Raw genomic sequence first — 27,948 nt, forward strand, 5'->3', positions numbered from 1 at the left:
GCGCCTATAGTGGATGAGCCCCTATGAGTGAATGAGCACCTATAGTGGATGAGCCCCTATGAGTGGATGAGCCCCTATGAGTGGATGAGCCCCTATGAGTGAATGAGCACCTATGAGTGGATGAGCCCCTATGAGTAAATGAGCCCCTATGAGTGAATGAGCACCTATAGTGGATGAGCCCCTATGAGTGAATGAGCACCTATAGTGGATGAGCCCCTATGAGTGAATGAGCACCTATAGTGGATGAGCCCCTATGAGTGGATGAGCCCCTATGAGTAAATGAGCCCCTATGAGTGGATGAGTCCCTATGAGTGGATGAGCCCCTATGAGTGGATGAGTCCCTATGAGTGGATGAGCCCCTATGAGTGGATGAGCCCCTATGAGTGAATGAGCCCCTATGAGTGGATGAGCCCCTATGAGTGAATGAGCCCCTATAGTGGATGAGCCCCTATGAGTGAATGAGTCAGAGGCATGATGGGACTTGTAGTTCAGCAACAGCTGGAGGGCCGCCAGGTTGAGACCCCCGCTGTACATAGAGCGCAGCCTCGTCCTGGAAGAACAGGATGCGATGGAAGTGGCCGGGATTTTGCTGCACTATGACTTGCTAAATGGGAAGGTTCATGATATCAGTTTTCTGCTCCCTGCCAGCTAATCCCTGGCTGGCGCATTCCAGCGGGTGAATCCGGGTAATAATGATACTTAGTGGCAGCAATGAGCTCAGTGACTTCACATTGCGGGACACTCACCAGACTGATCAGATCCCTTCTTCATATCACTCATCTCACTACAATGAATGTATAAAAAACAATAACACTCAACATGCAACAAACAATTTCATCCAATCACATTTTCTCTTTGTTAACCACTTCAATGCCGGGCACTTACCCCCCTTCCTGCCCAGGCCAATTTTCAGCTTTCAGCAATGTCACGCTTTGAATGACAATTGCGCGGTCATGCAACGCTGTACCCATATGACATTTTTATAATTTTTTTTCTCGCAAATAGATCTTTCTTTGGTGGTATTTGATCACCTCTGGGGTTTTTTTTTTTGCCAAACAAATTAAAAAACTTTGAAAAAAAAATAGCTTTTCTTTGTTTCTGTTACAAAATCTTGTAACTAAGTTTCTCCTTCACCGACTAGCACTGACGGGCACTGATGATGAGGCTCTAATATGCAGCACTGATGGGCACTCATAGGCGGCACTGATAGGTAGCGCTGATATGCAGCACTGATGGGCACTCATAGGTAGCACTGATGGGCACTGATAGATGGCACTGATATGCAGCACTCATGGGCACTGATATGCAGCACTGATGGGCACTCATAGGCGGCACTGATGGGCACTGATAGATGGCACTTATATGCAGCACTAATGGGCACTAAGGCTGCATTCACACTATAACGCGGCGTATTTTGCCGCGATTTCTAAACTTTTTTTTTTTTTTTTTTTTTAAACAAAACATTTAACATTGATGTCTATGCCGAAAGCCGCCTGAAAAAAAGACTCCGGGACTTTTTTTTTAGGCGGCAGGCGTACAGCGTTTCGGCGTTCGGCGTGAGATGTGAACCATCTCATAGACATCAATGTAAATTCGCCCCTCAAGCGGCACGAGCGTCGCGCTTCAGGCGTATATACGCCTAGGTGTGAATGGGCTCTAATAGGCTCCACTGATGGGCACTCATAGATGGCACTGATAGGTGGTGCTGATGTGCAGCACTGATGGGCACTCATAGTCGGCACTGATATGCAGCACTGATGGGCACTCATAGGCAGCACTGATGGGCACTCATGGGTGGCACTGATAGGCCGCACTAATGGACACTTGTAGGTGGCACTGATGGGCACTCATAGGTGGCACTTATGGGTGGAACTGATGGGCATTGATAGATGGCACTGATAGGCAGCACTGATGGGAGGCACTGACAGGCATCACTCATACCTCCCAACATTTTGAGATGGGAATGAGGGACAGCTGCTAACAAACGTATGTAGGCATAGGACACGCCCCCGTCACACCCCCTCAAAAGAGAATTAACAAAAAAAAGGTTAATTAAATCCACTTTTTTTTACCATTACTATTCCTTTATATTGGCTTTTAAAATGTACAAATGCAACAATTTAGAAACTGGATGAAAGTTTTAGCACTGGGAATCACTTTTGAAACATAAAAAATGCATTTTATGTACAACTATACAGATCAGACCAAAATAAGGGACACATGAGGAGGAAAGAGGGACAGAGGGACATTGCTCCAGGGACAGTCCCTCGAAATCAGGGACAGTTGGGAGCTATGGACATGATTGCATTGAGGATGTGGTGCAGCCCCATTCACTTCCATAGACAGGTGCTGGGCTACAGAAACATGGAAAAGGAGACATTTCCCTAAGGCCCCTTTCACACTGTTTGCAGGCGCTATTGCGCTAAAAATAGCGCCCGCAAACGGACCCTAAACAGCGGCTGCTGTTTTTCCAGTGTGAAAGCCCCAAGGACCGCTCCAAAAGTCCTGCTAGCAGCATCTTTGGAGCGGTGAGAGGAGTGAGTGTTTACCACTCCTCCACCGCTTCTTCCCATTGAAAGCAATGGGAAACCGCAGCTATACTGCCGGCAATGCGCTTCTCCAGAGTTGTATAGCCGGCCGTTATTTACCCTTTGTTGGCTGCTAGCAGGGGTTAAAACCGCACCGCTAGCGGCCGAATACCGCCACAATTCTGACGGTATAGTGCCACTAAAAATAGCGGTGCTATACCGCCACCGCACCTCCCGCCCCAGTGTCAAAGGGGCCAAAGTTTACTTTCACTTTCTGCTGTTATGCTGAATGTTGTGTTGCACTATCCCCTCCAGTCAGCAGAGGGAGAACTCTACCCAGAAAAGCCTATGGATTCCTTTGCAGAACACTGAGGATCATGGGAATTGAAGTCCAGGAAGTAGCCAAATTGTGGAGTTTATGGACACTTTGCACTACAATCCCCAAGAGACACTGGAGCAAGGAGGAGCAGTGGAGCTGTTTTTCTGAGACTGTTAACTGCAATTTTTTTTTTCCCGCTAGGTGGCGCCTCCGTCATTTTCCCTGTCGAGTATGCAAATTAGCTAGATACGCAAATTCCCGAACGTACGTGCGGCCGACGCAGTCAAGTTACGACGTTTACGTTAGGATTTGATTTTCCGGCGTAAAGTTGCCCCTGCTATATGACGGGCAACCAATGTTAAGTATGGCCGTCGTTCCCGCGTCGAAATTTAAAAATTTACGTTGTTTGCATAAGTCGTCCGTGAATGGGGCTGGACGCCATTTACGTTCACGTTGAAACCAATGACGTCCTTGCCTATGTTGCCAGTCAGTGCCCATTTGTGGGCACTGATTGGCATCTTTCTCTTTTTTTTTCACTACCCCTTTCCCTGGTGGTCCAGTGTGGGCATCCGAGGGGGGGCTGCGCTGATAAACAATCAGCGCGAACCCCCCCTGTCAGGAGAGCCGCCGATCGGCTCTCCTCTACTCGCCTCTGTCGTGTCTGTCCATCAGCGGCTCTTCCTGTTTTTTTTTTTTTTTAACAGAAATGTTTTTATTGATACAAAAGGAAGCATTTGAGACAGGACAATGCAGAGTTTAGATTAACAGCTTAACAGAACTGTGGTACATCAAAATTCAGTATTTCAGGAAGTACAATACATTATGATTACTAACTTAGGTACAGAGTATGACACTGGAATGAGACCCAGCCGGGTCTAGGTCGGGAGGTCGGATAAAATGAAGATTGCTCATGTGTAGTGCAGGGTAATAATCATTTTCCCCCCGGAGCGGGGGGGGGGGGGCGAGGCGCAAGTCTCTATAGTGGTACAGAGGAGAGAGCTCGTGGTAGCCTTTCATTGTGGATCAATGGCATTTAGTGATTCGTGACCCCGGGGTCCCCGTCCAAGGGCAGAGCACTTTCAGCATGTAGGGGGTAGCGCGTGGGGTTGGACACGGCAATAAGGGCAGGCATTCGGTCATGTAGGGCGTCACAGGTCTAAGGGTGTCGTCAGCCACACTACCGCACAGAGGTGGACCCAGCCGCCACCCACGAACCCCAGACCTTGTCAAATTTCTGGGGGCACTTCCGCCCCATGTATGTCAGCTTGAAGAGAGGTAACACGGAGTCTACCAGGGCAAGCCACTGAGCCACCGTTGGGGGGGCCGTTAGTCTCCACTGGCGCAAAAGTGCCTTCCTGGCGTAGAAACTAAGGTAGAACAGTTGTAGACCAGCGTGTGTAGACTGTGTGACCCCTTCCGTGATACCCAGGAGAAGAACCTTAGGGTCCAGTGGCACTCGGAGGCCAGTGGCGGCAGCAATTTTGCCCGCCACCTCCTCCCAGTAACCCCGGATCACCGGGCAATCCCACACCACATGATAAAACGTTCCCGTCTCTCCCTGGCATTTCGGACACTGGTCCGATTGGGTGCGGTATATCCGGGCAAGCCGCTGGGGGGTGTAGTAGGCCCTGTGTAAAAATTTCAGCTGGATGAATCTGTCCCTAGCAGATATGACTGTTGGAATATAATGTGTCAGCGCAGTCTCCCAGTCATCATCCGAGAGTCCCGGGATGTCTACTCTCCACACTCTGAGAAGGGGGGACTCCCCTCCTGAGTCTTCACACGTGAGTCGGAGGTAGGTGGATGAGACTATCCTGTCAATCCCCCGGGAGATAAGGAACCTCTCTATCCTATGTGGTTCTACCAAAGTTGTCCTGGAGAACTGTGCCTGGGCCGCGTGTCTCAGTTGCAGATATCTGAACAACATCCGTGACGGAAGTCTGAATGCCGCTCGTAGCTCCGGAAATGAGAGCAGCGTTCCAGCAGGCATGATATGCTGAATTTTAATTATTCCATATCCGGCCCAGACGCTGGGGTCCGGGATAGATCTGAAATGTGAGAGCCTCGGGTTGCCCCAAAGGGGAGCATGGGGCGAGATGGAGCCAGGGGCCGCCATAGCGGCCGCAACTTCATCCCACACCTGGACTGTGGTGCGCATTGGGAGGGTAACCTGTGGAGAGGCCCTGGGCCCCCTGTAGACCAGATTCGTGAGGGCGGCGTATGAGCCCAAGGCAGCAGCTTCGAGATTCACAGCGGGATTGGACCTAGTCTGTTTGAACCACCAGCGCACGGTGACCAGGACCGCCGCCCAGTAATATTTTTTAAAAGAGGGCAAGGCCAATCCCCCTGAGGACAGGGGGAGCTGGAGCTTACGCAAGGCTATTCTAGGGACCTTCCCCCCCCAGACAAATGAGGAGACCACGCTGTCCAATTTACGAAAGAAGGAGGCAGGGATAGGGACCGGGGTATGTCGGAAGATGTAAAGTAACTTGGGGAGAAATACCATCTTGAGTAGGTTCACCCTTCCCACCGGGGTCAGAGGAAGAGTCCTCCAGGCCTGGCATTTCACAATTAGGGCCTGTAGAACCGGGTATAGATTGTCAGTGAGGTAGTGGTCCAAGGAATTACTGATCTCCACACCAAGGTAGCGGAACTTAGACACCCTACTCAACGGCGTCAAGTCCGCCGTGGGGGGGTTGAGGGAAGACAAGCGAAATAGACTAGATTTCCCCCCAATTAATTCGGATCCCGGAGAACCCACCGAACCTGTCAATAATTTCAAGGGCTGCCGCAAGGGACCGGGAATCGTCACCAAGATATAGAAGGGTGTCATCAGCATAGCGCGACACCCTTTCAATCAACGGGCCTACCTCCAGACCCCTCACCTCGTGCGTCGAACGGAGCATAATAGCCATAGGTTCGATGGCCAGGGCGAAGAGTCCTGGAGATAGTGGGCACCCCTGCCGCGTCCCTCTATACAAACTGAATGGGGGGGATATATTACTACCAGTGCGAACCCTGGCTGTAGGCGATCCATACAGCAACTTGATCCAGCCTATGAACCGAGAGCCGAAGCCGAATTTAGACGACACTTTCCACAGGAAGGCCCACTCTACCGAGTCAAAAGCCTTCTCTGCGTCCAGTGAGGCCACCGCCCCCTCAGTGTTCTGTTCACTAAAGAGTGCTATATTAGTGTGGAGTCTGCGAATATTTATATCCGTGCCCTTCCCTGGCATAAATCCCGTCTGGTCACCATGTACCAGCGAGAGGATCACTGTGTTCAACCGACCGGCCAGGATCTTAGTCAGAATTTTGGCGTCTACATTGAGTAGTGATATTGGCCGGTAGGACGAGCACAGCTCCGGGTCTTTCCCAGGCTTAGGTATTACCACGATCACTGCATCCATCATGGAAGGCGGGAGGGTTTGGCTCTCCAACGCTGCACAGAGTGTAGAGTGAAAATAGGGGCCCACCACCTCAAGATTAGATTTGTAAAATTCCACGGGGAGTCCGTCAGGGCCTGGGGTCTTACCTGCCTGCATAGATTTAATTGCATTTTGGACCTCCTTCAGCGTGACAGGGGCCTCGAGGGTTCGGCTGGCAGCGGAGGTCAAGGAGGGGAAGTCTAGGGTGTGCAGGAAAGCGTCAAGGTCTTCCATGGTATAGGAAGCTCTGGACGTGTAAAGGTCTTGGTAGTAGCGCTCGAATCTAGCGTTAATTAACAGAGGGTCCGAGATCAAGGTATGATCCTCGTTCCTAATATTTGCTATACAGGAGTTCCCCGATCGCTCAGTCGCCAGCCAGGCCAGCATCCTACCCGCCCGCTCCCCCTGTTCAAATATTCGCTGAGTTTGAGCCAGAAGGAAACGGCGGCAGGAGGCAGCTCGGATGAGTGCCAACTCCCTATAGGCAGTGAGCATGTCGGCGTGGGATCCCGGGTCGGGTGTCTCTGCATACCTATTTTCTAATCTCATGGCCTGTCTCTCTGCCTCAGCTAGCTCCAACCTGGACTCTTTTCTCACTTTGGAAATGTTAAACTGGTATCTTCCCCTGGTATAGGCCTTGAAAGCGTCCCAAACCACCCCAGGGGGCGCCGTGCGGTCATTGTGTGTCCAGTAGTCTCCAAGCTCCGAGGGCATTAGGGGCTCCAGTCTCTCGTCAGTAATCCAGTATCTAGAGAGCCTCCACAGACCCTGCGCCGCGGCAGTGTCCGTGGAGAGCTCCAAGAGGACCGGGGCATGGTCCGAAATCCCCCGCGACAGGTGGGATATCGCCTGCACCCTGGACAGGAGGGGGTCTGTGACATACATCAAGTCTATCCGGGACAGTGTCGCGTGGGTGGCTGAGTGACATGTGTATTGTTTGTCATGCGGGTATTTCCATCTCCATACATCGGTCAGTCCATACACCTCTGCCCATTTAGACAATGCTGAGTCAGTCGTTTGGTCAGTGTTCAATCTGTCAACAATGGGCTTGGGGGCCATGTTGAAATCACCTGCCCAGAGCACTGTGGCCAAGGGGTAATCAGCAATGGCTGTCTGCACCTTGCGTAGAACCGTCATGCCCATTGAGGGGGGCAGGTACAGTCCGACGATCACTACCTCCAGTCTGTCACACAGAGCATGTATAATGACATATTGGCCATCGGGGTCTAGGCGTAGATCCAGGAGGACGAATGGAAGCGCTTTGTGAATTAGGACACTGACTCCGCGGGAGTGAGAGGAGTGGGTGGAGTGAAAGTAAGAACCCACCCAAGGCTTTTTAAGTGAGAGAACCCTGGAGCCAGTAAGATGGGTCTCCTGGAGTATGCTTATGTGTGGGTGATATCTCTTGAGATATGAGAACACCAGGGACCTCTTAAATTTAGAGTTCAACCCCCTCACGTTCCAAGACAATATTCTCAGGGGGGCCATAGCAAGGGGAAGAGAATATACTGCGCTCCACCGTCTCCCGGACCCCCGCCCATCCCCCTAGTTAGAGAGCAAGGACACACCCTCTCCAGCAACCACATCATACCCTGCATAGTCATTAGGGGAGCAAAATTAAGCCTGTAACCACATCTATTATTAAATGTACCTGTACCGCACCAGCAACCGAAAAAAAAGAAAAAACAGAAAAGAGAACTGAACCCCTCCCCCCACCCCACGCAACCGCCAAAACTCGGGCGCGTTTGAAATCCCAAACAGTCCATGACTAATAGTCTCTAGGAGGCAATGCACCAACAGGGCGCCCAGGAGGCCCAACAGAAGATGTCCACTAGATGGACCTGCATCTATGCCACCCGCTTCATACAGGAAGTGTAAAACAAATAAAAAGATGCATAGAAGCAAGGATTCCGGATAAGAGAAAGTATATATAAACGTTTTCCCTGCGAAGGAGTCTAATCACCCAGCTACTGCTGGGGGCACGTTCTTAAAAACAAAAAAACAAAGGGGGGGTTAAGCGGTGCTCCGCCAACTGTTACAAACCAAGAGTGTAGGTAACGGAACCTTGTTAGGAACCGAGTCTGCTCCGCTCCCGGGTCCCCGGGCCGCAAGTAATAAAGTAGCTCCGTCCCCCGTCAACTGTTACAAACCAAGGGACGTATGTAACGGAACCTCGTTAGGACCCGAATCTCCTCCTCTCCCGGGTCCCCGGGCAACAGGTAATAAAGTAATAAAGTAGTCTCGTCCCCCAGCGCCCCACATACTCACAAATGGGTCCATGGTCAGGCATCCAATGGCGGGGGGAAGCATCTTACCCATCGGTGCCCGCAGGACTCGGGGCGGTGACGCCCGGCCGGTGAAGACTGGAGAGGTGAGTCCACATCAGGGCGGGCAGGGGGAGACAAAGCTGATCGAGTGGAAGCAGGATCCGTCCGGAAGATCATCGGGAGCGACGGTCAGGAAGGCTCCACAAGAGAGCACACCTGCTGTGTTGATAGCTGATCAATGGCGCGGAAGGGTCTCCAGCCAGGCAGCCGCCTCTTCAGGAATCACAAAAAAGCGATGGGACTCCCCATCCTGGACACGTAGTCTGGCGGGGAACAACATACTGTACTTGATCCCTCTCTGGCGTAGGGCCTGTTTCACCTGGTCGAATGATTTCCGTTGTTTTTGAGTCTCCACAGAAAAATCAGGGAAAATCATTAGGCGAGCTCCCTCGAAGCGCAGGGCCTCAATCTTCCTGCTTTCACGTAGCACTGCATCCCTGTCCCGAAAGTTTAGAAGGCGCAGGATGAAAGTGCGTGGGGGTGCACCCGGGGGGGCCTCGGGCGGCCGGCATCCTATGGGCCCTTTCCACGGTGAAGTATGGAGAGAAGGGAGCCTGGGGGAGCAGCTGGCGAAGGAGGCGTTCTGTGAAAGCGACGGGGTCCGGGTCTTCTGCCCTTTCCGGGAGGCCGATGATACGGAGATTATTCCTCCTGTTACGATTTTCCGCGTCCTCTGCGCGGTGCTCGAGGGCTCTGACCTTGGTAGTAAGGGTGCGAATAGAGGAGGCATGGTCCCCGAGCACTTCTTCCGCGTCCCCCACGCGGCGCTCGGCCTCCGTCAGTCTGGTCCGGACCTTATCCATATCCTTCCGGATAAAACCCATCTCCAGCTGCATGCCATCTATTTTCTCGGTCAGGGTGGATTGGCAGGTGGAGATGGCTTGCATCAGAGCTGCGAAGTGGTCCTGGTCTTGCAGCGCCGGGTCTGCTTCGTCAGTTTGGGATGCCATGTTGGACACCACGAGGGATCCGGGCTTCCCGCCACTAGGACGAACGCGGGCTGGAGGAGACTTCTGGAAGGTGGTTTTCTTCCGCTTGTAGGGCATAACAGCCCAGGGGGCAATCCGGTAAGGTCCCCGATCGTCAGGGACAGGATAAATCGCAGGGAAACAGGATAATTAGCGGGTATGGCTGCGGAGCTCCTCTGCTAAGCGTCCATCTCCGTCGCCATCCTGGACACGCCCCCGGCTCTTCCTGTTTACATCGTGATCAGCCATGATAGGACACGGCTGATCACGTGGTAAAGAGCCTCCGCCGGAGGGTCTTTACCGAGATCGGAGATGCAGGGTGTCAGACTGACACCCCGCATCACCGATCGCCGCGCTGCGCGCCCCCATGTAATCCTGCAGTACGTCAATAGACATCCAGTCAGGATTTCACAACCACTTCCCGGACGTCAATTGTCCATGGACCGGGCAGGAAGTGGTTAAAGTTCATGTGAGTGTAATTAAGGCAGGCATCCCAATACTTTTGGTAAAATAGTGTATTTGTTTAACCACTTCCAGACCGCTGTACGACTTTATACGGCGGCACTTTAAAGATACATATCTCGGTAACGGCAGCAGCTGCTGCCACAACCGAGGTATCTATCTTTACTGTCAGCGGTTCTGGTAACGATAACGGCAGTCTCCGCGGCAGATGTGCCGCGAGATCGCCGTTATCGGTGGCGGGAGAGGGCCCCCCCCCCCTCCCGCCGCTCTCCCGCGCCCTCCGCCGCTTACCGGAGCCGTCGGTAGCGGCGGAGGAGATCGCGACCGTTCGGGAGCTAAGCGGGGACGAGACTGAAGGAAAAATCTCCTTCGCCCGTCCCCATAGCTCGGCTGGGCGGAAGTGACGTCAAAACGTCAGTCCCGCCCAGCCTCTTAAAGAAACATTTTTTTTTTTGTCATTTAAAAAAATGACATTTTCCAATTTTTTTTTTTTTTTTTTGCATTTTAGTCTAAATATAAGATCTGAGGTCTTTTTGACCCCAGATCTCATATTTAAGAGGACCTGTCATGCTTTTTTCTATTACAAGGGATGTTTACATTCCTTGTAATAGGAATAAAAGTGATCATTTTTTTTTTTTTTTTTCCAGTGTAAAAAATAATAAAATATATAAAAATAAATAAGAAAAAAAAAAAATTTTTAAAGCGCCCCGTCCCGACGAGTTCGTGCGCAGAAGCGAACGCATACGTGAGTAGCGCCCGCATATGAAAACGGTGTTCAAACGACAAAAGTGAGGTATCGCCGCGATCGTTAGAGCGAGAGCAATAATTATAGCCCTAGGCCTACTCTGTAACTCAAAAAATGCAACCTATAGAATTTTTTAAACGTCGCCTATCGAGATTTTTAAGGGTAAAAGTTTGACGCCATGCCACGAGCGGGCGCAATTTGTAAGCGTGACATGTTGGGTACCATTTTACTCGGCGTAACATTATCTTTCACAATATATAAAAAAATTGGGCCAAATGTATTGCTGTCTTATTTTTTAATTCAAAAAAGTGATTTTTTTCCAAAAAAAGTGCGCTTGTAGGACCGCTGCGCAAATATGGTGTGACAAAAAGTATTGCAATGATCGCCATTTCATTCTCTAGGGTATTAGAAAAAAAAATATATAATGTTTGTGGGTTTTAAGTAATTTTCTAGCAAAAAAAAATGTTTTAGTCTTGTAAACGCCAAATCTGAAAAACACCCATTTCCATTTCTCTGAGTGCCACATATATACTATATACAGTGGAACCTTGGATTATGAATATGTAATCCAAAGCACTCGCATATCAAAGCGAGTTTCCCCATAGAAGTCAATGGAAATGAAGATAATTCATTCCGCATTGACTTCTATTGCATGCAATGCCGCATGTGGCCAGAGGTGGGGGGGTGCCGGAGAGCCTCGGAAATACTCAGGGACAGCTCGGCTGAACTCCGAAACCCCAGGAACTTAGTTTTTCTGAGTGTTTCCAAGTATTTCCGAGTGATTCCGAGTACAGTATATACATTGATACAATAAATATTCCCTCCTCAGCCTGGCTGTGTCATGGAGCGTGGTGCTTGCTTGTACAGTTGGGGACAGGGTCCCAGGAAGAAACTGCGGCTCCTTTGGGGATAAGATAAGCACTACACATGTGTGGTCAATAGTTATACATTGAAGCTTTCAGACTAGAGCACAAGTGAGCGCAGGGTCTCAGGCTTTCTACGCGGCTTTGTAGCAGGACGTCATTTGCTATTATCTTGTAATAATTATCGAAAAATAAAAAAATTGTTACTTTATCTAATTAGCGACTTGATGCATATTTAAACGGGAAGATTCCAATCGGTTTACGGCGCGATACTTGGAAACGTTAACGCAGTGAGGCGTAGAGTTGCACCCAGCGACGCGGCCTGACCCCTACATGTCACCAGTGACCCCAACTGGAATGGGATATTTTTTGCCTGCTGATTTGCATAAAAGGGCGGGGCCTGGTGTGCGTCCTCGCGTCCTCGCGGATCTGGCGGTGTGAGATAACGAGCCCAGTGGCTTTTCTTGTCTTTGAAAGATTTGCATGAACTGCGAGTTGGCTTGAGGGATTTGCTGTCTGTCTGTGTCCTGACTGTCTGCCAGAGACGGGAACAAATGCATGAATGCCCGGCAGCTTTGTGCATTAAAGGAGAATGAACAGATGTAGGCAGCCATGTATAATGTATGGAGGGAGATTTCTGATGACTAAGCGCTTTAGAGCTCTGGGGTGCCCCGTTTGGGAATAAAAAATCTGCCTTGTTCTAATTAAAAAGCCGGATGTGGATTTAAAAAAATGCGGCGCTATTGAAATCGCTAAGTACAACAAATTAACACTTTTGGCTCCAGTTTCTGCAATGGGAAGACAGCGTAGCGGCTTTGTAGTGCCTGATACCCAAATAAAACATGTGCCTGTGTTTACTCCACTCCCCTGTATATACTGGGGTGGATTCAGTAAGCAATTGCGTCTGCGTATCCATAGATACGCAGCGCAATTGCTTAGTTGCGCCGGCGTAACGACTTTTCTGTATTCAGAAAGCTCGTTACGCCGACTGCAGCCTAAGATATGACTGGCATAAGGCTCTTATGCCGTCGTATCATAGGCTGCATTCTTACAATGGCCGCTAGGTGGCGTTCCCGTAGTGGTCAGCGTAGAGTATGCAAATTGCATACTCACGCCGATTCACAACCCTACGCGCGCCCGGCGTACGCATTTTACGTTGTTTGCGTTCGTCGGGTTCCGCGTTAGGCCTAGTACACAGGAGAGGATTTATCCGCGGATACGGTCCACCGGACCGTATCCGCGGATAAATCCTCTCGAGTATTTCCACGGATTTTGATCCGATGGAGTGTACTCACCATCGGATCGAAAACCGCGCCGAAATCCCATCGCGATGACGTGTCGCGCCGTCGCCGCGATGATGACGCGGCGACGTGCGCGACGCTGTCATATAAGGATATCCACGCATGCGTCGAATCATTGCGACGCATGCGAGGGATGGGTTCGGACGGATCGATCCGGTGAGTCTGTACAGACCACCGGATCGATCCGCTGGTTCCGATTCCAGCGGATAGATTTGTAGACATGTCTACAAATTTTTATCTGCTGGAATTCGGAAATATCCGCGGATAAATATCCGCTGGAACGTACACACCAGGGGATCTATCCGCTGAAACCGATCCGCTGAGATTTTTAAGCGGATGGATCCTCTCGTGTGTACGGGGCCTAAGGCTGCTCCTGCTATTAGCAAGTATACCCGTCGTTCCCGCGTCGCGATGTTTGAAAATTACGTCGTTTGCGTAAGTGAATCGTGAATGGCGCTGGACGCCATTTACGTTCACGTTAAAGCAAATGACGTCCTTGCGACGTCATTTGCCGCAATGCACGTCGGGACAGTTTCCCGACGGAGCATGCGCACTACGTTCGGCGCGGGAACGCGCCTAATTTAAATGATCCACCCCCCTACGGGATCATTTAACTTACGCGCGCTTACGCCGGCCATTTTTACGGAGCGCCCACGCAAATTACGGAGCTACTGCTTCGCGAATGAAGCGTAGCGCAGGTAATTTACGGAGGCGTAGCGTCAAAACGGTACGCTGCGCCTCCGTAAGAGTGCGCAGCCCTACCTGAATCTAGGCCACTGCATAACAGCACTGCTCATGCAGGAACAGGATGGGGAAAGATTACATTACATTATAGTTGTTTTAAAGTGACATTGTTAGGTTCAAAGAAAATCAAGATCAACAGTCCCTGTATTAGAAAAGTTCTTAAAGCGGTTGTAAACCTCTGAAATTAAAAATGAACAAAGCATATCCTCCTATAGTGGGTACTTGCCTCAATCCAAAGCACATATAGCTGGATTCAGAGAGAGATACGTCGGCGTATCAGTAGATACGCCGGCGTAACTCTGAATCTGCGCCGTCCTAAATTTAAGCGTATTCTGGAAACCAGATACGCTTAAATTAGGCTAAGATACGAGCGGCGTAAGTCTCCTACGCCGTCGTATCTTAGGGTGCAATATTTAGGCTGGCCGCTAGGTGGCGCTTCCGTTGAGTTCCGCGTAGAATATGTAAATGACTAGATACGCTGATTCACGAATGTACGTGCGCCCGTCGCAGTAAAGATACGCTGTTTCCGTAAGAGATACGCCGCGTAAAGATAAAGCTGCCCCCTAGATGGCGTAGCCAATGTTAAGTATGGCCGTCGTTCCCGCGTCAAAATTTGAAATTTTTACGTTGTTTGCGTAAGTCATCCGTGAATGGGGCTGGACGTAATTTACGTTCACGTCGAAACCAATACGTCCTTGCGGCGTACTTTGGAGCAATGCACACTGGGATATGTACACGGACGTTCGTAAAAAACGTCAATCACGTCGGGTCACCAAACATTTACATAAAACACGCCCCCATCCTCATTTGAATTAGGCGCGCTTACGCCGGCCCCATTTACACTACGCCGCCGTAAGTTAGGAGGCAAGTGCTTTGTGAATACAGCACTTGCCTCTCTGACTTAAGGCGGCGTAGCGTAAATACGATACGCTAGGCCGCCTTAAAGATACGCGCCCCTATCTGAATCTAGCTAATAGTGTAATGCTTGTGTCCTCTCTCTTTCCTCTGCTATCTAAATGAGTCACTTCTGACAAGTAATATGGACTCAGGGCCATCTTTAAGGTAGGGCAAAAGGGGAAGCTGCACTGGGCCATGACATTGTTGTGGGGCCCAAGGACAGGAAGTGGGGGAAAATCACAGATGGAAATAAAAACCTAGCATAATTTAACTCCTTTTCACCCTATCAAAAACTATACAAGAAAGAGTCCACTAACCCATAGCAAGCAGTAATTGATGATGATGATGATGATGATGATGATGATGATGATGATTGCCTCTGTATAGTGATAAGGATGAAGGTCAGCTCTTGGGTACAGTATCTTCTCCTCGCACAGCTGTACCCAGTAAGGCTGAGTGGGTGATGTTTGCAGCTTCTGCTCCCTGCTTATTTTCCCATCACAATAATTTAGGTTTAATTAGGTAGCGGATGACGGTTTAATGAGCAAATTATTTCATTTAACCCCTTGTAATTAAATTAGATTGATATTGGCTGAATATTGTGTCCTGGGTGGAAGAGGTCATGGAAAGACGCCACACAACATTTTATATGGACGGGGCTGTATTCCTAGGGACATGTTCCCTTATTTTACAGTCATGGGTTTATTAAGACTAAGAACAAGGGCCCGGATTCAAGAAGCAATTGCGCCTGTGTAACCATAGGTTACACAGCGCAATTGCTTACTTGCCCCGGCGTTACGAATGCTCCTGATTCAGGAACATCGTAACGCCGACTGCAGCCTAAAATCTGCGTGGCATAAGGCTCTTATGCCACGCATATCTTAGGCTGCATTCTTGCGATGGCCGCTAGGGGGCGCTCCCATTGTGCTCAGTGTATAGTATGCAAATTGCATACTAACACCGATTCACAATGTTGCGCGAGCCCTGCGTACGCAATTTACGTAGTTTCCGTACGGCGTGTTTAGCGTAAGGCTGCCCCTTCTAATAGCAGGGGCAGCCAATGCTAAAGTATACCCGTCGTTCCCGTGTCGCGACGTTCGATTTTTACTTAATTTGCGTAAGTGGTTCGTGAATGGCGCTGGACGCCATTCACGTTCACTTTGAAGCAAATGACGTCCTTGCGACGTCATTTGCCGCAATGCACGTCGGGACAGTTTCCCGACGGAGCATGCGCTCTACGATCGACGCGGGAATGCGCCTAATTTAAATGATTCCCGCCCCCTACGGGATCATTTAAATTGCGCGCGCTTACGCCGGGCATTTTGCCGGAGCGCACACGCAATTTACGTAGCTACTGCTCCGTGAATCGCGGGTAGCGCAGAAAATTTGCAAATGGCAAAAACGGTTCCCTGTGCCTACGTAAAAAATGCGCATTTCTTACTGAATCTACCCCAGGGTGTAAAATGCAGCCAGGGAGACGGATTAATTGCTGTGAATTATAATAAAATACAGCGCCCTCTAGTGTGTGAATATATAATTATCCTTAAACTGCTATCATCAGTAAATAGATAGGAAGGTAGATTATTTTTTTTAGATTGTAATCTGTATTGAGCAGGGCCCTCTGATTCCTCCTGTATTGATTTGCATTGTAACTTTACTGTTTGCCCGATGGTTCTAAAGCGCTGCACAAACTGCTGGCACCATATAAATCCTGTATAATAATATTTACTTGTCTTAAACTTGCTTCATGGTTTCTGGCCTAGGCCAAAATGATGTTTTACATCGCAAGAGTCTTCATTGGCATTTTTTTTTTTTTTTATACGAAGGAGAGACTTTCTCAACTAAGCACACCTTCCTACCTGCATGCCTGAGCTAAGAGCAGATGGATTCCAGGAAGTCAATGCTACCATTTGCACAGCTCCCAACTGTCCCTGATTTGGAGGGACTCCCTGATTTGGAGCAATGTCCCTCTGTCCCTCTTTCCTCCTCATTTGTCCCTCATTTTGGTCTGATCTATATAGTTATATATAAAATGAACTTTTTATCTTTCAAAAGGTGTTTCCCAGTGCTAAACCTTTCATCCAAATTCTAAATTGCTGCATTTAAAAGCCAATATAAAGGAATAGTAGTGGTAAAAAAAAGTCCTTTTGGATTTAATTAATCTTTTTTTTTGTTTAATTCTCCTTTAAGGGGGTGTGGCAGGGGGCGGGTCCTATACCTACATATGTTTGTTAGTAGGTGTCCCTCCATGGGCGTCCGCTCCATAAGGCAAGGGGGGGCAAATGACCCCCCCTGGAAAATCAAGAAGGTGCTGAAGAGTCTGGCGGCTGCGGGCTTTTTGAGCAGTCCCGGGTCGGATGTCACACAGGCACAGCGAGCAGAGTGAAGCCGCCTCCCCCTCCAATGTTTATGTGTACACAGGAGGAGGGAAGCTTCTGCCTGTGCCGCGCTGATGGCTGATCTGAAGTACTGAATGGGATGGAGGAGGGGGGTCTGTCTGTGCTGAAGGGGGGGGGTTTGTGCTGAATGGGGGGTCCATCTGTGCTGAAGGGGGGTCTGTGCTTAAAGGGGGTCCATCTGTTCTGAAGGGGGGTCTGTGCTGAATGGAGAGGTCTGTGCGGAATGGGGGGGTCTGTGCTGAAGGGGGGTCCATCTGTGCTGAATGGAGGGGTCTGTGCATAATGGGGGGTCCATCTGTACTGAATGGTGGGTTCTGTGCAGAATGGGGGGGTCTGTACATTCTCTAGGCTATATTTATATGGGCATTGAAAGTGGCATTTTACCATCGTTTTAGCTGCGCTATTCGGCCGTTAGCGGGCACTTTTAACCCCAGCTAGTGTTTGAAGAAAGGGTTAAATGCGACTGCATCGCCGCTGCCAAAGTGCCCCCCCCCCCCCGAAAAAAAATTCAGCGGATGCCCATGTGTCCCTCATTCCCATCTCAAAATGTTGGGAGGTATGCTATCTGCCCTTACTCAAAATGGCCGCAGCTAGTAATGCTGGGGGTGTTTTTCAAGTAATTGTTCAACAAAATAAAGCATGGAGACATGGGTGGAGGGGTAGTGCACATGTGCTTGTCTGATACAAATTTGCAGTAATTGTTTCTAATGTCTATGGCATGCTGATGACGTCCTCACGCCCCCTGTTATTTTTGCCAGGCTTACGCATGACATCACACTGGAAGAATTTGAAGATGACGATTTATCCGAGATCACCGAGATCACCGATGAATGTGGAATCAGTTTGCACTGCAATGATAGCCGGCACTGCAAGGTGAGCAGAAGAACCAACCCCAGGCCATGCTTGCTGTGTGGATATGCTGTGTGTGTGTGTGATCGGTATGAGTCGATCATATATTCAGGATTTCCTATAAGGGCGATAGAGGAAGTCTTTGTCCAAATCTCCCTAATGGGGTCACAGCAATAAAACCTCCACAAGTCCTCCAAACTCCATCCAAAATGTAAAAAAAAAATTGGGTGGAGTCAGGGGCGGACTGACAACTCATGGGGCCCCCGGGCAATAGAAGATTATGGGGCCCCCGGGCTTACAGATGGCCAGCACGCCAGGGGCGGCTAAAATCGCGGGATTTTCACATCAAAAGCATGTCGGTTTCGGACATATCAGGGACAGATGTAAAAAAAAACATAGGCCTAGATTCACGTAGGGCGGCTTTACGTTGTGCGGGCGTAGCGTATCTTATTTACGCCGCCGCTACTTAGAGAGGCAAGTGCTGTATTCACAAAGCACTTGGGTCCTAAGTTACGGCGGCGTAGCGTAAATCGGCCGGCGTAAGCGCGCGTAATTCAAAGTAGGCAGGTCGTGGGCGTGTTGTATTTAAATTAAGCGTGACCCCATGTGGATGCATGGCCGAACGAACGGCGCATGCGCGCGCATGCTCAGTATCACGTCGTATTTACGCCCAAAGATACGCCGGCTCAATGCCTGTGACATGAACGTAACCTACGCACAGCCCCATTCACGTACGACTTACGTAAACGACGTAAAAAGATACGCTTGTTCCGACGTCCATACCTTGCATGGGCTGCGCCACCTAGAGACCTGCTTTACCTTCACGCCGGCGTATGTCTTACGTAAACGGCGTAACTAATTGCGACGGGCGTACGTACGTTCGTGAATCGGCGTATCTTGCTCACTTACATATTTGACGCGGAAATCAACGGAAGCGCCACCTAGTGGCCAGCGTAAATATTGCACCCAAGATACGATGGCGTAGGAGACTTACGCCGCTCGTATCTTGGCCAAATCTATGCGTAACCGATTCTATGAATCAGGCGCATAGATACGACGGCGGGCCATTCGGACTTACGACGGAGTATCTGGAGATACGCCGTCGTAAGTCTTTGAGAATCTGGGCCATAGATTTTTACATACTGTCCCTGGTTTTACTGAGCCTGGCATCCCTGGTGGGGCCCCCTAATGGCATGGGGCCCTCGGGCAGTGCCCGAGTGACTCAATGGTCAGTCCGCCCCTCGCTGGAGTAAATGTAGGCTACAGATGCTTCGATCTTATTATCCGATCGATGTGTGATTCGATCAAAACAATTCAATTCACAAACAATTGAATAGTCATAACTTCCCTTTCCGATCGATTCATAAAGATTTGATCAACCTGAGTTGATCGGCTTGGATGGAGTATTATTGCTAATTTTGCATCATTCGGTACGTTGTTCATTAGTACGATCGTATTTTGATCAATCAGATTAAAGCAATATTAACCATGTCAATACCGGGCACTTTCACCCCCTTCCTGCCCAGGCCGATTTTCAGCTTTCAGCGCTCTCACACTTTGAATAACAATTGCTTGGTCAATGTGCCGGCGTAAGCGCGCCTAATTCAAATTGTGAAGAGGTGGGCGTGTTTTATGTAAATAAAGCGTGACCCCACGTAAATGACGTTTTGAACGAAAGGCGCATGCGCCGTCCGTGGACGTAACCCAGTGCGCATGCTCCAACTTACGCCGCAAAGACTCATTGCTTTCGACGTGAACGTAAATTACGGCCAGCCCCATTCACAGACGACTTACGCAAACGACGTAAACATTTTAAAATTTGACGCGGTTCCGACGTCCATACGTAACATTGGCTGCGCCATCTTTTTGGTGGAATATCTTTAGGCCTGAAAACTCCTTATGTAAACGGCGTATCTTTACTGTGACGGGCAAGCGTACGTTCGTGAATAGGCGTATCTCGCCGATTTACACATTCTAGGCGTAAATCAGTGTACACGCCCCTAGCGGCCGGCGGAAATAGATAGCTAAGATACGACGGCGCCGGCGGTCGTATCTAGGCTAGATTTAAGTGTATCTCAATTTGAGAATACACTTAACCACTTGCCGACCGCCGCATGTACATATACGTCGGCAGAATGGCACGTACAGGCACATTGGCGTACCTGTACGTCCCTGCCTAGACGTGGGTCGGGGGTCCGATCGGGACCCCCCCGCTACATGCGGCGGTCGGGTTCCCGCGGGGAGCGATCCGGGACGACGGCGCGGCTATTTGTTTTTAGCCGCTTCGTCGCGATCGCTCCCCGGAGCTGAAGAACGGGGAGAGCCGTATGTAAACATGGCTTCCTCGTGCTTCACTGTGGCGGCGTATCGATCGAGTGATCCCTTATATAGGGAGACTCGATCGATGACGTCACTCCTACAGCCACACCCCCCTACAGTTGTAAACACACACAAAGTGAACACTAACTCCTACAGCGCCCCCTGTGGTTAACTCCCAAACGGCAACTGTCATTTTCACAATAAAGAATGCAATTTAAATGCATTTTTTGCTGTGAAAATGACAATGGTCCCAAAAATGTGTCAAAATTGTCCCAAGTGTCCGCCATAATGTCGCAGTCATGAAAAAAATCGCTGATCGCCGCCATTAGTAGTAAAAAAAAAAAAATTTATAAAAATGCAATAAAACTATCCCCTATTTTGTAAACGCTATAAATTTTGCGCAAACCAACCGATACATTTTTTTTACCAAAAATAGGTAGAAGAATACGTATCGGCCTAAACTGAGGAAAAAATAAATTTTTTATATATGTTTTCGGGGGATATTTATTATAGCAAAAAGTAAAAAATATAGATTTTTTTTCAAAATTGTCGCTCTATTTTTGTTTATAGCGCAAAAAATAAAAACCGCAGAGGTGATCAAATACCACCAAAAGAAAGCTCTATTTGTGGGGAAAAAAGGACGCCAGTTTTGTTTGGGAGCCACGTCGCACGACCGCGCAATTGTCAGTTAAAACGACGCAGTGCCGAATCGCAAAAACTGGCCGGTTCTTTTAGCTGCCTAAAGGTCCGGGGTTTTAAGTGGTTAAAAAAAAAAAAAATCGGGGGCATTTATTATAGCAAAAAATACAAAATATTGCTTTTTTTTTTTTTTAATTGTCGCTCATTTTCTGTTTATAACGCAAAAAATAAAAAACGCAGAGATGATCAAATACCAGCAAAAGAAAGCTCTATTTGTGGGGAAAAAAGGACGTCAATTTTGTTTGGGTACAGCTTGGCACGATCGCGCAATTGTCAGTTAAAGTGACGCCGTGCCATATCGCAAAAAAAAAAAAAAAAAAGAAGCCTGGTCAGGAAGGGGGTAAATGCTTCCGGGCTGAAGTGGTTAAAAACTTATATATATATATATATATATATATATTTTTTTTTTGTAAAACAAGGTGTTAAGTGTCACTTTATTGATTTGTATTAAATATATATTTTCTTGTTAAAAAATAATATATATATATTTATCTGAAGTAAATGGAGTTTATTTTTTCTGTCTGTCTGGAGCTAGTGAAAGTTGTGGTTGTGCGGTGTGTGTGTATATATAATGTGCTTGTTATGTCTGATTGTGCCATGTTTTCCTGACGTCTCAGTTTCTAGCACATGTCCCTGGCAGGGATGGCAGGTGGTGGGTTGTGTGTCTCTTCCCTCCCCGGTGTGGTCCATCTGCTCCTCTCCCTGTCCTCATCTCTCTGTATTGCTAATTACTATTCTGCTTGAGTGTGTCTCCTGTAACGTGGTGTCACCCGGTGTCACCCTCCTCCTTCTCATGCTCATTTGTCACCGTCCTCCTCCTCCTCCTCATGCTCATTTGTCACTGTTGCTCGTGCTTCCTCTGCTCCATCAAACTGTTCCTTCCTATTACAGGGACACTCTGCTCCTTGGGGACATTTAACCATTGATGGCTGTCACGTTACCCACCCCTGCTCCCCCTCCCAGCAGATGATGTCACTGTGTGTCCCTCTCCCCCTCCCCCCCCGGTCCCATGACTCTGTCTCCTGATCCCCCCAGAGCCGCCTGCGTGCCGAGCCTGGTCCTGCCTCGGGAGGGGGGGGAGCTGCCAGTCGGATCCAGGCGGAGATGCTGCAGCTGGACCTGATCGATGCCGGCCATATCTCCGAAGAGGAGACGCGAGCCCCCGTGGACCCCAAACCATTCCTGCCTCCATCCATGGACACCTACCGACCCAAGAGGCCTACCACCCTCAACCTCTTCCCACAGGCCCCACGCACACAGGTGAGAGGAATGGATCCCGTGTATATGTATTTATTGGCTGCTGTGACATTGAGGGATCGGGCTCCTCCCTCGAGGGCCACATACCGACGAGTATTTACAGACGATCATTGATTGGATGACGGGTCCTCAAATACCGATTCAGAGATTCGATCAATACACAGAAACACAGAGGGACGCGATTGTCTATAAAGCTGGATACACAGGGCCAGATTCTCGTAGAACGGCTTTAAACTGCGGCGGCGTAACGTATCTCATTTACGTTACGCCGCCGCAAGTTTTACGGGGCAAGTGCTTGATTCACAAAGCACTTGCCTGTAAAGTTGCGGCGGCGTAGCGTAAATCCTCCGGCGCAAGCCCGCCTAATTCAAATGATCCGGGTAGGGGGGGTGGATCATTTAAATTAGGCGCGTTCCCGCGCCGAACGTACTGTGCCTAAAATTTCCCGACGTGCATTGCGCTTAATGACGTCGCAAGGACGTCATTGGTTTTTGACGCTAAAGTAAATGGCGTCCAGCGCCATTCACAGGCGACTTACGCAAACGACGTAAATTTTGACGCGGGAACGACGGCCATACTTAACATTGACTGCGCCTCATAGACCCAGGGGCAACTTTACGCGTCGCAAATCTTACGTAAACGTCGTAACTTCACTGCGTCGGTCGGGCGTACGTTCGGGAATTCGCGTATTTTGCTAATTTGCATACTCCATCGAGGGCCACATACCGACGAGTATTTACAGACGATCATTGATAGGATGACGGGTCCTCTAATACCGATTCAGAGATTCGATCAATACACAGGGATGGAGGTTGGATATAGAGAAACACAGAGGGACGCGATTGTCTATAAAGCTGGATACACACTGTACAATTTCCTGCAGATTTTTTCCTTCAGATTTACCAAAACCATATAATATGAGGTCAAACCTTAAAGGGGAGTTCCAGCCTGTTTTTAAGTTTATTAAAAGTCAGCAGCTACAAAAAGTGTAGCTGCTGGCTTTTAATAAACGGACACTTACCTGCTCCACGGCTCCAGCGGCGTGCCGGCCGGGGCTCCGCTCCTCGCCGCCCCTCGCCGGCCGGCGTCTTCATTCCTAGTGTGGGCACCCGGCATTGACCGCTTTCGGGTTCACGGCCGGGCACCCACTGCGCATGCGCGAGCGGCACTGCGCAATGCGCGAGCGGCGCGGCGCCGTCCGATTGGACAGGCGCTCGCCTACAGGGAGGGGCTGCAAGAAGGCGATTAACCACTTAAGGACCGGACCAATATGCTGCTACATGACCCAAGGGGTTTTTACAATTCGTCACTGCGTCGCTTTAACAGACAATTGCGCGGTCGTGCGACGTGGCTCCCAAACAAAATTGGCGTCCTTTTTTTCCCACAAATAGAGCTTTCTTTTGGTGGTATTTGATCACCTCTGCGATTTTTATTTTTTGCTCTATAAACAAAAATAGAGCGACAATTTTGAAAAAAATTCAATATTTTTTACTTTTTGCTATAATAAATATCCCCCAAAAACATATATACATTTTTTTTCCCTCAGTTTAGGCCGATACGTATTCTTCTACCTATTTTTGGTAAAAAAAATCGCAATAAGCGCTTATCGGTTGGTTTGCGCAAAATTTATAGCGTTTACAAAATAGAGGATAGTTTTATTATTTATTTTATTTTTATTTTTTTACTACTAATGGCGGCGATCAGCGATTTTTTCGTGACTGCGACATTATGGCGGACACTTCGGACAATTTTGACACATTTTTGGGATCATTGTCATTTTCACAGCAAAAAATGCATTTAAATTGCATTGTTTATTGTGAAAATGACAGTTGCAGTTTGGGAGTTAAACACAGGGGGGCGCTGTAGGAGTTAGGCTTCACCTAGTGTGTGTTTACAACTGTAGGGGGGTGTGGCTGTAGGAATGACGTCATCGATCGAGTCTCCCTATAAAAGGGATCACTCGATCGATGCAGCCGCCACAGTGAAGCACGGGGAAGCAGTGTTTACATACGGCTCTCCGCGTTCTTCAGCTCCGGGGAGCGATCGCGACGGAGCGGCTATAAACAAATAGCCGCGCCGTCGTCCCGCATCGCTCCCCGAGGGGATCCGACCGCCGCATGTACCGGGGGGGGTCGCGATCGGACCCCCGTCTAGGCAGGGACGTACAGGTACGCCAATGTGCCTGTCCGTGCCATTCTGCCAACGTATATGTACATGCGGTGGTCGGGAAGTGGTTAAGCTAATCGCCTTACCAGCCCCTCGGCGGAAGGAGGAAGTGGGACAGGAAGTCCCCTTCTCCTGAAGCCCCCACTCCCCCCCCCCCAAAAAAAATTACATGCCAAATGTGGCATGTAAGGGGGAGAGGAGTGGGTTAAGAGGAAGTTCCATTTTTAGGTGGAACTCCGCTTTAGGAGTTTAAATGCAATCAGGCAGGCCCTTCTACTACTGGTTTTGGTAAATCTACAGGAAATCTGACAACAAAAGTTGTATAGTGTGTATGGGGGTCTTAAGCTGGCCATACATTATACAATTTTCTTCTATAGATTTCCTTTTAGATTTACCAAAACCATATAATAGGAGGTCAAATGCTGCTATCAGAAGAAGGAAGCAGTAGACAGAAATTACACTTAGTGCTCTGGGTTGAGATTAGTACACACTATAGAGGGAAATGCTCTGTTCATATTTCTGAGGTTTACAGCCATTTAACCACTTAAGGACCGCCTCCTGCATATATATACGTGGGCAGAATGGCACGGCTCGGCACAAGCACGTACAGGTATGTCCTCTTTAGGTGCCCAGCCGTGGGTCGCGGGCGCACGCCCACGACCCGGTCCGAAGCTCCGTGACCATGGGACCCACGGACCCGATCGCCGCTGGAGTCCTGCGATCGCTCCCCGGAGCTGAAGAACGAGGAGAGCCGTGTGTAAACACACCTTCCCCGTTCTTCACTGTGGCGCTGTCATTGATCGTGTGATCCCTGATATAGGGAAAGGCGATCAATGGCCCAGATTCAAGAAGCAATTGCGCCTGTGTAACCATAGGTTACACAGCGCAATTGCTGACTTGCTCCGGCGTTACGAATGCTCCTGATTCAGGAACATCGTAACGCCGACTGCAGCCTAAAATCTGCGTGGCATAAGGCTCTTATGCCATGCAGATTTTAGGCTGCATTCTAGCGATGACCGCTAGGGGGCGCTCCCATTGTGATCAGCGTATAGTATGCAAATTGCATACTAACACCGATTCACAATTGTTGCGCGGGCCCTGCGTACGCAGGTTACGTCGTTTCCGTACGGCGTGCTTAGCGTAAGGCTGCTCCTGCTAATAGCAGGCGCAGCCAATGCTAAGGATACCCACCGTTCCCGCGTCCCGAAATTTGAAATCTACGTCGTTTGCGTAAGTGATTCGTGAATGGCACAGGACGCCATTCACGTTCACTTTGAAGCAAATGACGTCCTTGCGACGTCATTTGCCGCAATGCACGTCGGGAAAGTTTCCCGACGGAGCATGCGCTCTACACTCGGTGCGGGAGCGAGCCTAATTTAAATGATTCCCGCCCCCGGCGGGATCATTTACATTGCGCGCGCTTACGCCGGGCAATTTTGCCGGGCGCGCCCTCGCAATTTACGGAGCTACTGCTCCGTGAATCGAGGGCAGCGCAAAATATTTGCGGGGGCGCAGGGCAAAATCGTTGCCCTGCGCCTCCGCAAATAGAGCGCAAATGTACCTGAATCTGGGCCAATGACGTCACACGTCCAGCCCCCCTACAGTTAGAAACACATATGAGGTCAAGCTTAACCCCTTCAGCGCCCCCTTGTGGTTAACTCCCAAACTGCAATTGTCATTTTCACAGTAATCAGTGCATTTTTATAGCACTTTTTGCTGTGAAAATGACAATGGTCCCAAAAATGTGTCAAAATTGTCCGAAGTGTCCGCCATAATGTCGCAGTCACGAAAAAAATCGCTGATCTCCGCCATTAGTAGTAAAAAAAAAATATTAATAAAAATGCAATAAAACTATCCCCTATTTTGTAAACGCTATAAATTTGGCGCAAACCAATCGATAAACGCTTATTGCGATTTTTTTTTTTTACCAAAAATAGGTAGAAGAATACGTATCGGCCTAAACTGAGGAAAAAAAAAGTTTTTTTATATCTTTTTTGGGGATATTTATTATAGCAAAAAGTAAAAAATGTAGCTTTTTTTCAAAATTGTCGCTCTATTTTTGTTTATAGCGCAAAAAATAAAAACCGCAGAGGTGATCAAATACCACCAAAAGAAAGCTCTATTTGTGGGGAAAAAAGGACGCCAATTTTGTTTGGGAGCCACGTCGCACGACCGCGCAATTGTCAGTTAAAGCGGCGCAGTGCCCAATCGCAAAAACTGGCCAGGTCCTTTACCTGCGTAATGGTCTGGGTGGTTAAAGGTGGCCATAGATGGATTGAAATTCAGCCAACAGCTATATAGAGCAACGGCCAATCTGATTGGATGGAAACTCACTGGCTTGTTAAGATAGACCGTCATATTACATGGTTGTTGGTATCTAAATCTGGTCATACACCTTGCAATCTGACTGTAAAATCTCACTTAGCTATGTGGGGAAAAAGCCAATCTGATTGGATAGGAACTCACTGGATTGTGAAGGTAGACATTGTATTGCAGGGTTGTCGGTATCCAAAGCTGGCAAATACCTTGCAATCTGATGGAAAAAGGTGTCATTTAGGTCTACCAGGAACTTCTGTATGTAGGGCTAATCCAATCTGATTGTATCAAAGGTCAGTAGATTGTTAAGGTAGACCAACACATTACATGATTGTTCGCAGATCTTGGCCATACACCTTGCAATCTGGTTGTCATATCTCAATTTTTTTCATTTTTTGAGACAGATAGAGCTTTCTTGTGGTATTTATTCACCACTGGGGTTTTATTTTTTGCAATAAAAAAAAAAAGAAGGAAAAGAGACCCAACATTTTGAAAATAAAAATAAAAATGTGTAGTTTCTGTCCCACTGATGGGAACTGATGAGGCGGCACAAAAGGTCACTGATTAGGTGGAACTGTTGAGAAGGCACTGATATGCCACACTGATGGGCACTGATAGGCAGCACTGATAGGTGGCACTGATAGGCAGCACTGATGAGCACTGATAGGTGGCACTGATAGGCAGCACTGATAGATGGCACTGATAGGTGGCACTGATGAGCACTGATAGGCGGCACTGTTGAGCACTGATAGGTGGCACTGATAGGCAGCACTGATGAGCACTGATAGGCAGCACTGATAGGTGGCAGTGATGAGCACTGATAGGTGGCACTGATGAGCACTGATAGGCAGCACTGATGAGCACTGATAGGTGGCACTCATAGGCAGCACTGATGAGCACTGATAAGCGGCACTGATAGGCAGCACTGATAGGTGGCAGTGATGAGCACTGATAGGTGGCACTGATGAGCACTGATAGGTTGCACTGATATGTGGCACTGATAGGCAGCACTGATGAGCACTGATAGGTGGCACTGATAGGCAGCACTGATATGTGGCACTGATAGGCAGCACTGATAGGCAGCACTGATAGATGGCACTGATAGGCAGCACTGATAGGTGGCACTGATAGGCAGCACTGATGAGCACTGATAGGCAGCACTGATGAGCACTGATAGGTGGCACTGATGAGCACTGATAGGTGGCACTGATGAGCACTGATAGGCGGCACTGATAGGTGGCACTGATAGGCAGCACTGATAGGCAGCACTGATAGGTGGCAGTGATGAGCACTGATAGGTGGCACTGATGAGCACTGATAGGTGGCACTGATGAGCACTGATAGGTGGCACTGATAGGTGGCAC

The 27,948-nt window shown here is 49.0% G+C and overlaps 1 protein-coding gene across 3 annotated transcripts in view; it reads left to right on the plus strand.

Moving 5' to 3' along the window:
- The window catches only part of MAPK8IP1 (mitogen-activated protein kinase 8 interacting protein 1), a 105,729-nt gene that overhangs the window by 47,789 nt on the left and 29,992 nt on the right, over nt 1-27,948 (plus strand). For all 3 annotated transcript variants that reach the window (XM_040328164.1, XM_040328165.1, XM_040328166.1), the window contains exons 2-3: nt 17,737-17,851; nt 21,881-22,105. In XM_040328164.1, the coding sequence (XP_040184098.1) occupies nt 17,737-17,851; nt 21,881-22,105 (340 nt within the window). The remainder of the gene's footprint in view (nt 1-17,736; nt 17,852-21,880; nt 22,106-27,948) is intronic.

Source organism: Rana temporaria, chromosome 11 (assembly GCF_905171775.1).
Source record: "Rana temporaria chromosome 11, aRanTem1.1, whole genome shotgun sequence".
NCBI lineage: Eukaryota > Metazoa > Chordata > Amphibia > Anura > Ranidae > Rana > Rana temporaria.